The 18,338-nt window shown below is 28.6% G+C and overlaps 3 protein-coding genes across 3 annotated transcripts; 1 reads left to right on the forward strand and 2 right to left on the reverse strand.

The window, feature by feature from the left end:
• The first annotated feature begins 7,790 nt into the window (after positions 1 to 7,790).
• On the forward strand, positions 7,791 to 11,124 carry LOC106759317 (receptor-like protein kinase HERK 1). The gene has a single exon (XM_014642434.2). The coding sequence runs from the start codon at positions 8,375 to 8,377 to the stop codon at positions 10,889 to 10,891; it is 2,517 nt and encodes an 838-aa protein (XP_014497920.1). The 5' UTR covers positions 7,791 to 8,374; the 3' UTR covers positions 10,892 to 11,124.
• Positions 11,125 to 12,415: 1,291 nt separating this feature from the next.
• On the reverse strand, positions 12,416 to 13,119 carry LOC106759117. The gene has a single exon (XM_014642122.2). It carries the CDS (start codon positions 13,069 to 13,071, stop codon positions 12,601 to 12,603), a length of 471 nt encoding a protein of 156 aa, XP_014497608.2. The 5' UTR covers positions 13,072 to 13,119; the 3' UTR covers positions 12,416 to 12,600.
• A 2,281-nt stretch (positions 13,120 to 15,400) lies between these two features.
• Positions 15,401 to 16,216, reverse strand: LOC106759460 (histone H4). Its single transcript, XM_014642638.2, has 2 exons — positions 16,099 to 16,216; positions 15,401 to 16,000 (listed from the first exon to the last, which is right to left on the reverse strand). Exon 2 carries the CDS (start codon positions 15,961 to 15,963, stop codon positions 15,652 to 15,654), a length of 312 nt encoding a protein of 103 aa, XP_014498124.1. The 5' UTR covers positions 15,964 to 16,000; positions 16,099 to 16,216; the 3' UTR covers positions 15,401 to 15,651.
• Between the last annotated feature and the right edge of the window lie 2,122 nt (positions 16,217 to 18,338).

The raw sequence follows: 18,338 nt of genomic DNA on the forward strand, positions 1-18,338 counted from the left end.
GATTCTAAGTTTTAAGGTCAAGGATATTTAAATAATTTTCATTCTCAAAACTAAAAAAAATAGAAACCCCAAACTCTTACTCACCCCTTTCATTTCTCTCAATTCTTTCTCTTTCATCGTTCTCACTCCAACTTTTTCTCTATCATCATCCTATAGTAGATCCAACTGAAAAAAAATTAGAAATAATCGTCGTTAAACAATTTTCATCATCTGCAAATGTTGAATCATCATCTCTTAAAAAACCTTCAGGCCAATTACCAATTCCTTCTAATGTCATTATGCTTGTGAAAATTAGATAAAATTAGATAAGACAAAAATTATAAAATAAAAACTCATTATAAAATCATTTTTTGTAAGGGATTGTTTAATAGTGAGTGTTTCTGATTTTTTCCATGCGAATTATCAATTCCTTTCTATGTCATCATGCTTGTGAAGATTAGATAAAATTAGATAAGACAAAAATTATAAAATGAAAACTCATTATAAAATGATTTTTTGTAAGAAATTGCTTAACAGTCAGTGTTTCTGATTTTTTTAATTGGGGCTACAGTAGAGATGACACAGAAAAGGTTGGAGTGTGAGAGATGAAAGAGAAAGGATTGAGAGGAATGAGAGAGGTGAGTAAAGGTTTGGAGGTTTCTTTTTTTTTAGAGTCATGTTTATGATTTTTTTTAATTGTAACCACAGCAGAGATGACAGAAGAAAAAAGGTTGGAGTGAGAGATGAAAGAGAAAGGATAGAGAAGAATGAGAGATGAAAGATGTGAGTAAGAGTTTGGGATTTTTTTAATTTTGAGAATGAAAATTATTTAAATATCCTTGACTTTAAAGTTAGAATTCATAATATATGAGACTATTTTTTTCACTATAATCTGGTACACATTGTTAAAATATACTAATTGAAAAATAGATCTACGCAATAAAAAGTAATTTAAAAAATTAAATGAATTCATGTTTTATATTATATATGAAGAGAGATCTGAACACCAAAAAGAAAAAGAGAAAAATGAAGTTGGACGCAATGGCACGTGGCTTTGATTCGATGCTCTCTCGATAATATGATTATTAATTTATGAGAATAATTCCATGCAAAAAGCACATCAACTTTCTCCTTAACTGACACAAATGCAAAGTAATATTATAAGATTTTATTTTAATATATTACTCTTAACATTAATTTCTTACAATTTATTGTTTAATGCAAGAGTTTTAAAAATATATATATAATTTTCCATTTACATTTTGGTGAAAGTAAAACGTTTTTGAAAAATATGATTCACTATTACCATATTTTAAAAGTGTTGTTATAAGAGTCACTTAAGAATGTAACTATAATTTCTGTTTGAGATATCTTCTACAAATGTTACTGCCTCAAATGGTAATATAATCAATACTAATATAATTAATTCTATAATTAGTTTTTTCTTTGTTACATTTTTAACCTTGAATATTTGACAATTTATTTAACCTGTTTACTCTTGTGTCAGATATAACAAATTATCACTAAGTAAAACATTAAGGATATAAAATACAATATGGTATTATGGTTATATCTTATTTGGAAGCATATATAAGAACTAATTTAAACAGATAAAACATGTTATAAAATTAAGAAAATATCAATTTTATATATTGCTTGAACAAAGAGTGAGACATATATCAAAATAAATATAAATATATATATATATATATATATATATATATATATATATATATATATATATATATATATATATGTATGTATGTGTGTGTACCTTGGTCATTTATCATCTACGTGCACAACATTTTAATTTAATTAACAAAGTACACTTAAATCATCTCTACATTAATTATGAATCATCAAACAACTAAAAATTATAGCTTAAATAACATTTAAATTATACAAAACTTTTAGTTTAGTGAGTAAAACATTAAAGAATCAACTCATAGTTATAATTTAAATTCAATAGCACAATTAACATAAGTTTAATATATTTTCCAATTAAATTAAAAGTCAAACAAATGTGACATCTTGATTAACTTTTCTACACATGCAATCATTTATATTACTTTTAACTCGTTTGGTTATCTGCTCTTAAATTTACATAATAAAATATAAGTAGTTTATTTTACCTTCATTTCCTTATAACATAAGTAAATTCGATTTTGGAAAATCACAGAAACTTTTTAATCACTTCAACAGTCCATCCAAACCATCAAAACACCTCAAATCAAAATATAAACTCGAGACATTTTTTCTCCAATGAACCAGTGCATGCATAATTTAATAAAATGTTAGGAGAAATTAAAAAAAAAAAACTAAAATTTCATATCAAATCCAATAGAGATACTAAATAGTATAGTCCAATAAGGTTCATTAAGTCTCTAAAACAGTTTAAACTTATATCTATTAAAATAATATCGTATATATCATAAGTAATTTAAGTAGTTTAGTATTATGATTATTATTTATAATGAGATATTATTATATTATTATGAATTACTTTATCGTAATATATACTTGACTTAATTATTATTTCAATGATAACATGGTGCATGATCCATATGGATTATATAAATATAACTAGTATTTATCGTTGAATACTCATTCAATATCTCATATTTTAAAAGATTTGAACTCTCTTACTAACTCGAGTGTTAGAGAGTTTTTTACAAATAGATTTCCTTTTCTGAACAACAAAGAATCTCATTTCGACCATCAAAAGTATTCAAATTATCTTTAGGTAAAGCTAACAAAACGGGCCACCCGGCTCGACTCGACCCAGCCCACTACGGGTTGGTCACTTAGTGAATTAACCCAACCTGACTCATTTATTAGCGAGTCAGAAAAATTCAAATCCGACCCGACCCACCACAGGTTGGTGGGTAAACGGATTGGCTCACTGGCTCACTTAAAAAAAATTACAAACTTTCTATAGTTCAAATCTAAACAAATCTCACTCCCAAATTTCACTACCATGGATGTTTAATTAATTTTGAAAATGAGGAACTTAATTAATTTTTTCAAGCAAAAAATAATAATAAATATTTTTTTATAAAATTAAAATTAAATTTTAATAAAATAAATTTAGGTAGGTGGGTTAGTGGGCCAACCCGATCTACCATAGGTTCAACTCGCATGAGCCGGGTGAAAATTTGACCCGCATAAAAAAATATAATTTTTTTAAATCCAACCCGATCTGAATATGTGGTGGACGAAATTAATCCATAGATTATAACCCATTTTAACAATTCTATCTTTAGGATCATTGTTATTTATTTGTAGATCCACGTTCAAGATTTCGGTAAGATTGTAAATCAATTTCAAAGTTGGTGCTCTTTATCTCAAATTTTAGTTAAAAGATTAAAGTTTTTATTAAAAAAAGAAAAAAAATTATGCTTTAAGTTTGAAAAAAAAAAGTGAAGAATAAATGAGGATTTTAAATTTTGGAAATAAGAAAGAATTTAAGAATTTGATAATCCCTTATAAGAATTTTACTCTTAGAAAGCCCAACCCATCAAATCCAAACACTTTTCATTACACTTATCCTAACACTTTTCATTACACTTATCCTTTAATTGCTATCCACACATATTGAAATAATTCTTAATTTTTTTACTCAAATGTTGAAACTCATATAATTTATATTTTTTTTAATGACTCATTTCCCTGCCCTCATTGAATACAATACTACTTCATACGTAATAAAACACAATATCTTTACAATAAAAATAATTTTAATTTTATCATAAAATATTATTTATGCATATCTTATAAAGATTGTTATTACCTAACAAATTGTATAAAATAATTAAAATATTTATTTCAAAATATATTTTTATAATAAATTGTAGTTTTTTTCTTAAATTTCTTAACCCAACGACTAAGTGTAATTGACCAGAGTTAGACTATCAAATATAAATAAATAAATTAGCTCAAGTAAATCTATTTGAGTTGCAAAATAAGTTAGATTAAAGTCGAGTTAATCTGACCAATTACACTCCTAATTTTCCTCTTTTATTTTGCATATTTATACATATACCTATTACAAAATAATGTTTTTTTATTAAGTTAAAGTTTTTTATTTTGGTAAAATAAATATCCTTTGTATTCCCACAATTAAAATATTTTAAAATAATGAAAACTATTAAATAAATGCATCAATTTTTTAATATATGATATTAATACTTGATGAGACATTTACACTATTAATATATTTTAATTAAATATAGTTTTATGGCTCAACAAGATTATTTCTATCTTATAAATATAATTATTTTATACCTCAAATATTTCGTATTCAACTTTCCAACGTTATTTTTAAAATTATTTCTACTTGCATAAATGTAAAATAAAAAAGAAAATCTCTGATAGAGAGAAATGTGGATGACATACGTATTAATTAGCGGCAAGAAAGACGAAATGTGCATTCGGACACGGCCAAACATACGGAAATAATATGAATATAGAATTGTATTTTCGAAAATAAGTGAAATCAAAATACGTTTCAGTGGTGGGTTTAAAATACACGAAACAAATGTTATATAGGAAAATTTTATTCATTTAATTTTCAAATTATAACTTATAATATAATAATTGTTTATAGTAACATTTTTTAAAATTAAACAACAATTATAAAATGATAAAATAACGTATATTTTAGTATATTGTAATATATATATATATATATATATATATATATATATATATTATGTTGACTTTAATTATATAAAAAGATATATTAAATAAATTTAGATTATTAGCAAAATTAAAGATGATAATGGGTTGACACGATTTTAATTATCTTATCTGTCTTAATTTTTACCAGCTGGTTTAATTTAACATATAAATCTAAGTATGAGAAATACTTTATTCTTTAGAATAATACATACATACATATATATATATATATATATATATATATATATATATATATATATATACTTGCATTAATATTTTGTAGGTAATTTAAAAAAATATATTAACTCTTATTTTAAAAAAATACATTTGATCTCTATTTATTATTTTTTATAATTATTTAATATTTATTTATTTCTTGACATTTCATATTGAATAAAAAATTCATATCTTTTTTACGTTAAGTATTTAATAACAACATGCTTTATTTATGAATTTTTTAAACAAAAATATCTAGCCAATAATTAAAATAATAAATAAAAGTCCATAAAAAAGTAGATACATGTATATTGTTCCTCACAATTATCAGGACAAGATAAGAATTTTATATTCATTAAATATAGCAATAAAGATAATAATGAATTGCCATTTCAAAGATGAAACAACAATAGGCAAACTTTTTTGGTCATCATCCTTTTTTATAATAACCAGTTGTATTTTTTCTTTTGGTTAGTAAATAACACTGAACTGATCAATTTTTCCATCTTAATTAAAATATATTATTTTTTATTCAATGTAAATTATGGGACGGTGATAAATATTCTTTAAATCCTGATATTAATTTTTGTCTTTATTGTTTTGAATAGGAAATTGACATAGTGTACTTTATATAATAAAAAATAGCAAAAAATATTTTAAGAAAGTACAGTGTCACACATTTTGATTGCCATGTGTCAAACAGAGAGGCGTGCTGTCTCAGGTCCACACAAAAAAAAAAAAAACAAACATAAACCTAAATCAATCCACGCGTTCTCTTTTTGCTGGCTACACTTTTTTAATGTTATTTATTTTCAAGTCATTATACATTCAATCATCAAACTTTATATTAAATCGGTATTTATCTACCTTTTCTAAGTATATTTTTTTATTATTTTATGACTATTATTTCAATAACTTATTAATAAAAAAATTCAATCTAGACTCGTCTTAAATTTCTATAAAGACATAATAACTTAGTCCATCCACTCAAACATACATCAAATTTATCACTCACACTTTACTAGACAAAAGTTGACCTACTCATATACGTGATGGGAACTATCATTTACTTTATAAAAAAATAAAATTTTATATAATTTTAGAACCATGATTTACATAATTATATAAAAATATAATTTTAAACTTAATTTAACTTCATAAAAGTTATTTACAAAATAAAATTTACATTAAATTTCATTAAAATAGATTATAATTATGATTGTGATATCAAATTAAAGAGTAAATTTTAAATATAATTCAATTCTCCACTATCACAACTTATTAGATGAGAACTACATTTAATTATATATTTTAAATTGAATTTATTATATTAAAATAATAAAATTAAATTCTTAAATCACCCACCACAATTATAGTGCATCTCTGTCTCTTGGGAGCATTTGGTGGGACAAATTTCGTATAATATTTGAGGACGGCCTCTCAAAACAATAAAATCATCTTTAAGAAAATAAATCAAGAAATTTTCATTTTAATTGGGAGCAAGTCAACAAAATATTCAATTTTTTAAATTATTAGTGAGAAAAAATTCAAGTAATAAAAGACTAAATTTGGTATCATGGAATGATATTAATGAATTATCAAACTTGACATTGGTAATTTGTTCACGTGCGAAAAGAATTTCGTATTCCCCCATACACGCAAGAATCTCCGCAGAGAGGATACATAATACATTCTCTTATTACTTTTAAGGTATGTTGTTCAGTAGAATGAAAATTTTTACAATTATATTTTTCTTGTGTTTATAATTTACATGAATAATAAATTTTAATAAGAAAATAAAAATGTTTTTAAAGTGATTAATTAAAGATAATGATATTTTTATGAAAGTCTCATATCAATTCGATATAAAACGAAATTATAATATATAAATAAGATGAAAACTCCACTTTACATGTCAGATTTGTGATATTGAGTTAAGTTTTAAAAACTCACTTTATAACTTTTGACAATACTTTTTTATAACATTTTAATACAATTTCACAATTCATGATAATAATCATAAACATTACTATATACAAATTTCGTAATAACGTAAATGATATTAAAATATTGTAAAAGGAAAATTATCAAGGGTTAAATATGTTTTTAGTTCCTATACTTTGAGGCGATTTTGGTTTTAGTACCTCTTTTAAACTAAGGTATAATTTAATCCTTCAACTTTAGAAAACTCCAGTTTTAGTCCTTTTTACCAAATTTTTTTAACTTTATTTACGGTTTCAAGCACAGTTTCATTATAGCATTTGGATTGTTTACAATGTTTGACATATTTTTGCTTCAATGTTAATTGAGAAATAGCAAACAATCCAAATGCTATAATGAAACGTGTTTGAAATAGCAAATAAAGTTAAAAAATTTTGGTAAAAAGGACTAAAACTAGAGTTTTCTAAAATTAAAAGACTAAATTGTACCTTAATTTGAAAAGAGAAACTAAAAAAAAATCGCCCTAAAATATAGGGACTAAAAACATATTTAACTCATTATCAAATAGTTATCGATTAGTTAATTACGACCAAGTTTTGAAGTCTTGGTAGTTAGTGGAGTTTGAGAAGCTTCAATTTTACGCGATAAGATTACACTGGATTCAACTTTTCTCCACTTTTGCATGTTGGCACTTCTACTATCATCTTTCACACTGCAACAACGACTTTCCCTTCTATTATTTCCTTCATCCATTTCCATTTTCACATGTAGACGTCAATTTACTTTGATGAAAAAAAAAAGTTTCTATAATAAAATAAGATATTAAAGTTCAAACTACCTTACCAAAAGAACCAAAATTGTCAAATCAAACCACTGACATTTTTTTATTATTAATTTTATAATTAAAATAGTAGTATTTTTTTTGTTTCATTTTTATTGCTCTGGAACATCTTACCTAAACGCACACTACTGGCCTGTCTCAGTTTTGTTTATTGCAAAACACATGCTTTCACCGAAAAATCTCTCGCAACAAACCCTTTTGTTCTGACCCTGCTTCCACCGATTTTTCCTTCACCAGCTCTCTGTTTCTTTATTTATTTATTTTAATTTCGAAATATTAAAAAAGTGTGTGAATGAATGTGTCAATAGTTAAGGTTGTCATCTGGATAATTCCAGCTTGTGCTGAGCTAGATTCTTGCTGAAATGGATTTATTCTTCTCGTGTCAGTAGCTGTATTGAACTTTCTCTCAAAACAACAAAAAGGGTCGCTTCAGAATTCAGATTTCGCTTTTGCTCCTCTACCTTGATTCAAATTGCTTCTGCATAATAACAAAGGTGCCATCTTTTTCTTTGTTATCCGTCTTTTTCTGTGTTTTTGACTTCAATGGTTTTCTGGTTGATGAGTGCAAGGTTTACCAGTTCTTTTCCTGCTTCTGCCATAATCTTCCTAGGCTTCAATTAGCTTCACAGAGAGAGAGAGAGAGAGAGAGAGAGAGAGAAGTTGAAAGGGAAAAAAATCAATATCCCCAGTGGTCTCTATTCATTTGTTGAGGCCACAATGATTGATCGGAGAAATCTTGGTTTTTTTCTCTGTTTTTTATCAATCTTCCCTCTTGTGTGTTTTTCTGCCACCTTTGTTCCAGTTGATAATTATCTTATAGACTGTGGAGCATCTGCAAATACTACAGTAGGTAGGCGCAATTTCACAGCAGATAGTTTGTTCAAGGATCTCCTTTCTACACAAGAAGATATTCTTGCCAATTCCTCCTCAAAATCAAGCGCTTCTTCCTCTGATGATTGGCCTCTCTATCAAACTGCAAGAATCTTCAATGGACCCTCAAAGTACACCTTTTCAATTAAGCAAAAGGGGAGACACTGGATCCGTCTGTATATCTTTCCTTTTACTCACGAAAAGTACAATTTGGGTGCTGCAAATTTCACTGTCGCCACGCAAGACCATGTTCTTTTCAGTAGCTCCAGCATGCAGAAAGATCCTGTGATGAAGGAGTACTCTGTGAATGTAACCTCAGACAACCTCGTTATCACCTTTGCCCCTTCTGGCAATTCCACTGCCTTTGTGAATGCCATTGAAGTTGTTTCTGCCCCCGATGACCTAATTGATGATGTTTTTTCCGTCTTAGATCAATCGTTTACCTTATCTGGTTTGGTGACGCAATCACTGGAGACAGTTTGGAGGGTTAACATGGGTGGTCCAACTGTGACCCCCGTGAATGACACCCTTCAAAGAACTTGGATTCCAGATCAAAGGTTCCTTTTGGAACCTAACCTTGCCAAATCTTTTAGTAATATTGCTGCTGTCAAGTATGAGAAAGGTGGTCTAACAACAGAAAACACCGCTCCCGCTACTGTTTATGGTACCCTCTCAGAGATGAACTCGTCCTTTGATCCCCGGAGTAATTTCAATGTGACATGGAAGTTTGATGTGAGTCCTGGATTTCAGTACCTTGTTCGATTTCACTTCTGTGATGTGGTCTCTAACGGTCTCAATTCACTCTACTTCAATATTTATATTGACTCCAAGATGGCTGCTGCTAATTTTGATCTCAGTACTCATACTAATAATGCTTTGGGGGTTCCATATCATATGGATTTGGTTACACCGTTGGCTGTGAACAATACACTTCGTGTAAGTATTGGTCCTTCTGGTTTAAGTAAGGATTACCCGAATGCAATTTTGAATGGGCTGGAGATCATGAAAATAAACAATTCAATGGGCAGTCTCATCACAGGAACAGTACCTGCAGCTATTGGTGCAGGTTCAAGTTCTAAGAGTATTGGCATGATTGTGGGTGTGGTTGTTGGTGTAGTTGGTGCAGTTGTCTTGGCTGGACTTATCTTTGTATTATGCATGAGGAGACGAAAGTTGGCACGGCAAAGGCAGTCAAAGACATGGGTTCCTTTATCCATCAATGATGGAACTACTTCTCATACCATGGGAAGTAAATATTCTAATGGCACGACACTAAGTGCTGCTTCAAACCATGAGTACCGAGTGCCTCTTGTTGCAGTTCAGGAGGCTACAAACAACTTTGATGAGAGTTGGGTTATTGGGATAGGTGGCTTTGGTAAAGTGTACAAAGGAGAGTTAAGTGATGGCACAAAAGTGGCAGTTAAGAGGGGAAATCCACGGTCCCAGCAGGGGCTTGCAGAGTTCCAAACTGAAATTGCAATGCTGTCTCAGTTCCGCCATCGCCATCTGGTGTCTTTGATTGGTTATTGTGATGAAAGGAATGAAATGATCTTGATATATGAGTATATGGAGAAAGGAACTCTCAAGAGTCATTTATATGGCTCAGATCTGCCTAGCTTAAGCTGGAAGGAGAGGCTTGAGATATGCATTGGATCAGCCAGAGGACTTCATTATCTTCACACTGGCTATGCTAAAGCTGTTATTCACCGTGATGTGAAGTCTGCAAATATCCTACTTGATGAGAAACTAATGGCTAAAGTCGCTGATTTTGGACTGTCAAAGACGGGGCCTGAAATTGACCAGACACATGTGAGCACAGCTGTGAAAGGTAGTTTTGGGTACCTGGATCCAGAGTATTTCAGGAGGCAACAACTGACAGAAAAGTCAGATGTGTATTCATTTGGGGTAGTTCTGTTTGAAGTTCTTTGTGCAAGACCTGTCATAGATCCAACACTTCCTAGGGAAATGGTAAACTTGGCAGAATGGGCAATGAAATGGCAGAAGAAGGGGCAGTTGGAGCAGATCATAGATGAAAGACTTGCAGGAAAAATCAGACCAGAATCTCTTAGGAAGTTTGGAGAAACTGCTGAGAAATGCCTGGCTGATTATGGTGTTGACAGACCTTCTATGGGAGATGTCTTGTGGAATTTGGAGTATGCTCTCCAACTTCAAGAGGCTGTGGTTGAAGGTGATCCTGAAGAAAACAGCACCAATATGATTGGTGAACTCTCTCCACAGGTCAAGAATATCAGCCAGGATGCAAGTGCTTCTACTACACAATTTGAAGGCACAAGCCTTGATGATCTCTCGGGTGTTTCTATGAGTAGGGTCTTCTCACAATTGGTGAAGTCTGAGGGTAGATAGATGGCTCTGGATATCCTATCTTACAAATTATGTCACAGTACTCTTATGTTATGATTTTTGTTGTTTTTCTTCTGATCACTAGTTCTCTTCCCGCACATGGAAGACTAGGCATTTCATAGATTTGTAAAGAAATATTGAGTTGAAACATGTTTGGTGAAAATCTTGTGTAAGCTATGCAGAAACACCTGAAGCAACAAGTGTGGCAAAGTTTGTTTAATTCCTTGTTTGTTTAATCAATTTTAGAAAGGGTTCTTAGTTTTCTAAAATTTAAAACTAAAAATACAAACTTTATACGTTTATTCTCAGCTAAAGTTACAGAATTGTTTTCCAAACATATGAAACAGAAACAGGTCGTATGCAGCTGGAAGCAACTCAAATCTGCATTTCGTTCCTTTTTGTAAACTGATAGAATTGCATTGCAAAAGCTGCAATGATTTACTTTAGTTCAGAAAAATGTTTCCCAGGAAATAAGTTTTCATAATTGTTACACTTTTTTTATACTTTGTCTGCTATTTAGTGGTTCATATATGACAGAGAAATGAAAAACAAAATGAGAACGTTGAATTTAGGTCCTTCACTTCCATCACTTCCAATTCCACTAACTTCTAACACCCTTTTCACCTACTACCAACATGGTACCACCAGCAAGTCATCATCAACAAAAAAGTGCTCATAGCATTACACATACAAATATCTTGAGAGAAATATTAGCAACACATTCTTCAACCTACTTTTTATCAGTTAAAATATTTACATTATGTGTTTCGTAATCTTATAGTTTCAAGTAATTTTAATGATTATTTAAAAAATTATATGAGTGTAATTTTTATATCACCATCCAAAATTGTCTTATGATAGAAAACTATTAACTTTTATTACAATTTTTTTAAAATTTTACTTTGAACAGTTCATAACTAGTTGATTCTGTGAAATTTTTACATTGATGATGCATAAAATTACAATATATTATATACCAACATGACAAATATAATATATGTGTTTCATAGCTATTAAATAATCCTTAGTAGGAATATGTATTTCAAATAATCATGTTAGTAAATGCAATATAAAAAAAAAATATAGAGGGTAAATGGCATTAAAAACCTCGACAATTGATATGATGTATTCTTTTGTTTTCAAAATTTGAATTTTTTATTAGATTTTTTATGTTTTTTTTTTCAGATTGATATAAATTTTCTCGACTCCATTATTACTTATATTTTCCACCAACGCAGACATTTCTTAGTTTCTATAGATATAAGGAACTATCTCTGTTTAATAAAATGTCAGAATATTTTTTTTTAATTTTCTATACGCATAACTATTTTTAATTCTAAATAAATTTCCCATCAACTAATCATGTATAATTACATCATAAGATTAATTTCTCTAACACAACATAACACCTCGTAAGCAGTGGAAAGGGCCACTATAATAATAATAATAGTAATAATAATAATAATAATAAAATATTATTTTCATTCAAGTTCTCACATAATTACAAGTGGCAACAGCTGTAAATTAATCTGCAGCAGAAAGAAATTAGCAAAACACTGCTGCAATTCTGTTTCAAGTTTTTATGCAGCATTTCTTTATCTTTTCCTTCTGTTTTTCTTAAAAAAAACAGAGAAAAAAGCAGACAGAAGAACATAGTATAAAGCAGAAGAAGATGAAAAGGAAAAGAAGCATGATAAATTGGAGAAGTTGAATTAGAAATCATGAAGAACATCAACCTTAGCATAACAGGGTAGAAAGGTTTGAACGATTGAGAAAGCAGCATAAGTAACATCTCTGGCTCTACCAAGAACCTTATTCTTACCCTTAAATTTCAGTTTATTACTCACACAATTCACACCTTCCTTCAGTCTATTCAAACACTTCAATGTCTTCTCAGTCACACCAACTTTCTTCTTTGAGAATTTGTAGCTTCTTAGGTACATCTGCCTGCAGGAGAAGCTATCAACTTCTTTTGCTTGCACATCATTCAGTAATTCTGCTTTATCTCTGATAGTTTTCACAAATTCCATATCAGATTCTGGCCACTTGTAGAGGTTCAGATAGGTTGGTCTAAGGGGAAGACGTCTTTTGCTGACACACTCAGATATGAAAACAGAAGCCATAGCTTTTGGAAATGTTTTCACACAAGAGCATTCTAGCATAATGAACCCTACAAAGAACATGATGCAATGGGATGTGACAGAATGAGTTTTTTAATTCTCAAACTCTCTTTTGAAATTGATCTTTTGCTAATGTGAATGGCACTCTTTCGTGCATATATAGGAACTAACAATAAAATAATCATAAAAAGAATAAATTTTTCTATTTAAAAAATATATAAAATAAAAAAGAGTGGTGTTAAATATAAAAAAACTATGTTTGTAAATTTTTTTTTTCTTTAATATACCTTAATTATATTTACATATTAATGTGTGATATTGGTTGTTCAAGACTTCATAATGGCTTTTCGGATTTCTTACAAACCTAACGACTCTCACTAAATTCTTCACTATCAATTTGATTCTCAGCAAATCAAAATATGCAATCATGAATGTACTCTAATTTTTCCCTTGAGACGTTTCTACGTCATGCTTGCATATTCCTTCTGTATTATAATATAAATTAGGTTATATTAAGTCTTCATATAGAATGCATACAAAAATTATTGATGTATATTAAAAAGATTCATCAATATTTAATATATATTTACCGAAAGAATAAAAATGATAAATAAAATAATATGACAAGAGAAATATAGAATGAAAAAACAAGCTTTAATTATTTCTTTTATTCCATGACCTTCGTTTTTTAAAAAGTTTTAATTACATTCTAACTTTTTTAAAAAGGTGTTTCAATTATATCTTTTTCAACAAAATATATATATTTTTGTTTTTTTAATTTAAAAAATAATAATTTCTTTTGTTATTACATGTCATGTTAATGACACGTGATAAAACAATGTTATCTATACCAAATTTCACAATTTAATCCACTTATATATTTCTTTAATTCAATTTCATCTATTTTTTTAAATATGAAATATTGTTCATTTTCAAAAATTATTACTAAATTTACTATTTATATAAATATTACACTCATATTTTTATTAAAAGAAATTATTTAACATATTACGTTATACTATATTATTAATGACTTTTTTCATTAAATTTTAATATAAACTAAGTATATACAAATAATAAATTTGATAAAAAAATAAAATTATTATTTATATAAATATTATCACGTAACATTAATAGTATTACGTACCAAACATCAAATGTGACCATAAATATTTTATAAAAGAATAAATTAAAATTAAAATCTACCTATGCTATGTCGTTAACATAAGGATTAAATATCTTTTTAGTCCCTATATTTTAGGGCGATTTTACTTTTAATCTCTCTTTCAAATTAAGGTATAATTTAGTCCTTCAACTTTAGAAAATTCTGGTTTTAGTCTTTTTTACCAAATTTTTTTAACTTTATTTAGTGTTTCAAGCACGTTTCATTATAGCATTTGGATTGTTTACACTGTTTGACACATTTTTGCTTCAATGTTAACTGATAAACACGTTTAAAACAACAAATAAAGTTAAACAAATTTGGTAAAAAGGACTAAAACCAGAATTTTCTAAAGTTGAAGGACTAAATTATACCTTAGTTTGAAAGAAAAACTAAAACCAAAATCGCTTCAAATATAAGGACTAAAAACATATTTAACTTTTAACATAATTAATAATATCCTTTTAAGATAATCTAATTAAAATACTTTCAATTATTAAGAGAATTTAATTTTTTTAAAAGGATTAATTTGAAATTTTTCATTAAAATAAATAATTAAGAAAAAAAAAACAAATATTTCATAAGTGTAATATATTATTGGCCTTCTGCATATTTATACTACCACTGTTATCATAGTAAATTATGACAAGTAATAATCATATTTGTATCACTTATCTAAATATGCCATTAGGGGAATTGTATTTCAAAATGCCTTATTTTTATTACCCATTTAACATAAGAAACATTCGCTAATGTAACAGAACAGCAAAAACAAACTCAGCTAGAAAATATTATTTAAAACAAAAATATTATCTGATTAATATATTATTTAAAACAAAAATTACCAAAATATTATTTTTAAAAAATGTAACAAAACTCCCTCGTTCCACTAATATATATGTAATTTTATTTGTTTAAAGAATTTCTCTCACTGATTTCCGGAATTTATTTAAAAATAAAATGTTAAACTTAGTTTATGGAAGAAAAAAAAAATTAACAGAATTACATATACTAAAAGAGTTTGTAGGAAGAGAGGTGTGTTAAGCACAAGCTGTAAACACTAATGTAAGAAATCTACATTATTAGAAAATTCAAAATTTATATTACGATTACGTTCCTTCTCTCATATCTCACCTTCTCTATCTTTACTTCCACATTTTAATGATACTGATTGCTATGCACTTAATCAGAAGAGAAGATATAACGCTACCTGAATTAGAGATGCAAGAATGGACTGGGAACTGAAATCTGATATAATTCTCAATTCCATGAAAAGTAGTTACAGCACATAACAGAAGCACCAAAACCAAGTAAAACATCTATCCCCAAAACATAAATCTGATAATCACACCTACCCTTACATTTTCAACTACAAAGACAACAAAGAAAACCAAAACCTACCTCCAATCCCTGCCATTTCTTTTCTTGACAGCAAGACTTTTCCCCAGAGAGGAAAATCAAGCGACATAAAGACCAAAACCCTAACCCCCAAATCCATAGAGAGTCCTTCCTTGCCTCTTCAGAGCATAAACAACATCCATAGCAGTAACGGTCTTCCTCCTCGCATGCTCTGTGTAAGTGACGGCGTCACGAATCACGTTCTCCAAGAAAATCTTGAGAACCCCACGGGTCTCCTCATAAATCAAACCACTGATACGCTTCACGCCGCCTCTGCGAGCCAATCGCCGAATCGCCGGCTTCGTTATTCCCTGAATGTTATCGCGAAGCACCTTACGGTGTCGTTTAGCTCCTCCCTTTCCCAATCCCTTGCCCCCCTTTCCTCTTCCAGACATCTTCTTGAATAAAACCTCAACCGAATTGATTTAAATTCTAAACAAAATCAGAAAAAAAAAAAAAAAGATTCAGAACAAGAATTTGAACAAATTAGCTAATAATCTGCAAATTAAGAATTAGGGAAATTGATTTACCTTCGTTGGAGAGTTGAAGGAGAAGCTGTGGGTGTAGTTGTAATATGTGGATTTGGATGTAGATCCGTTTTTATAAGGAGTCAGTGACAGTGTGTCGATCCGTGTGTTACGTTTTCAAGTGCGTTTTTCTACCGTTGATTTTGTTTTATGTACGATGCAGATGCGAAAAGAGAGTTGGTGTGGATCGATGACGTGGCCTGGCTCCTTTAATGAAAGATGACTTCTGTGTTGGCGGGTTTTTATATTTTTGGGGCTTTAGTATGCCGCCAAGCAAAAAACGCCTTACCCACCAATGTTTTATTAGAATCACAGGTTTAAAAATTATTATCGATATATATTTTTATGATTGAATTGAAAGAAAAAAATATAAATGAACGGAAACAGTTTGGTCGATAAAAAAATATTATTATGTCAACTTTATTCGTTTATACGTGTGATATTCTGAGTGGTTCACAAAATGATAGAATGACATGATTCAATGTGTATTAACAGACCTGGTATCAATGTACAAATAAGTGGGTAGTTTAGGCTAATTTTTAGCACAAGGAAATTATTTTTAAATTTGTCACTTGTTTTGAACTCCACACTTTATTTTTAGGTTTAAACCATTTTTTGGTCCCTAAGTTAAGGTTTGATGTTCAGTTTAGTCATCGCTTTTAAAAATGTCAACCTTTAGTCTCTGTGATATGAAAAATGTATCCCTATGAAACATTTCAACCTTTGTAATGAAAAACTTGTGATTTGTTAACGAATATGACTGATTTGATTCTTTTTTATATCATAGGGACTAAAGGTTGATATTTTTAAAAGCGGGGACTAAACTGATCATCAGAACTTAACTTAGGGACAAAAAAAAGGTTTTTAACCAATTTTATTGAATAAAATTCATTAATTATCATTTAAGAACACATTTATATCGAAGTTTTATCCAGAAGGAAACGTTTTTCTTTAAAGTGATGGTACAGAAAGAAAAGTGGTAGCAATGTACAAATAATTGGGTAGTTTAAGCTAACTTTTAGCACCAGAAGGACATCTTTGAATCGAATATGTCACTTATTTTGAATTCCACAGTGAATCCGCGTCATTTTGTCATTTTATTTTTCAAAACACGTAGACCACCCATAATGTGACACATGACAGTGTAAAAAATTTGTCACATTCTGAATGTCAAAGTATCATTACCCTAATATTGTTGGTATAATAAATAAGTTTAAAATAAATTAATTTGTTTAAAAATTTGTATCGTGATTGATTAAGTTATGTGCTGTGATTATTTGTGTTTTTCTTTTACTTTTACCAAAAAAATATTTTTTTCGATTTTACTCTTTTTCCTATTTTTACTGTTATTTAATTATCAAATTATTTTCTTCCATTCTATTTATTATTTTTTTTATTATTGTTCGTTCTCTTTCAACTCCGAACTAGATAAATATCATCTGATAGTACACTAGTTAACTACCATTCTTATCAATCAGTGAGTAATATTCAATGAATTAGACTAATGTTGTAATAATAAATTTTGTAATTAAGTCTTAGAATTTTAAGTTTAAAAGATTTAACAATGTTATAATTATATTTAGATGACTTAGTTTGAAATTTTTAAGTTTAAAACCCTAAACAGAGGGACTATTTGGGAGTGTAGGGTTTTGTTTTAAATTTTGAAACAAAATCTTGATTAAAGATTCCTTCTGTTTTTTTTCTATAACGTGTGCAGCTGTACAGATTTTGAAAAAACTATTATGGGTATTTTGAAGATGCATGGTGAGAATTGTGAGATGTATGGGGAAGAGCTTTAATGTTTGAATTGTTTCTTCTTATTGTTGTGGGTGCAGTTAGTAATGGTGGAGATGAAAACAATAGCCCGGAGTTTGTAATGTCAAGGCCCGCAAATATTAAATGTATGTACGTTCTATCTACTTAATTGCTTTTTATTATTTATATGACATGTAATGTTATTTTTACGTTAATTTTAAACTTTTTAGTTTATTTTTTATAATTTTATATTAGCTCGTACCTTTTTATTACATAATACTAAAATATATTTAATTATTATTTTTATTATCACAATTTCTTTAACTAAAGAGAGTTTAGTTTTTATTATCCTGCCCTGTTTTTTTCCCTCGTGTATTTTCCAATCATTCTAAACAAATAAAACACCTCACTGTTGCATTTTATCTTTTTCGTATTTTTCATGCTTGAATACATTATGTTAATAATTTAAAAATTAATTTATACTTCAT

The sequence above is a fragment of the Vigna radiata genome, chromosome 4 (genome assembly GCF_000741045.1).
Source record: "Vigna radiata var. radiata cultivar VC1973A chromosome 4, Vradiata_ver6, whole genome shotgun sequence".
Lineage (NCBI taxonomy): Eukaryota > Viridiplantae > Streptophyta > Magnoliopsida > Fabales > Fabaceae > Vigna > Vigna radiata.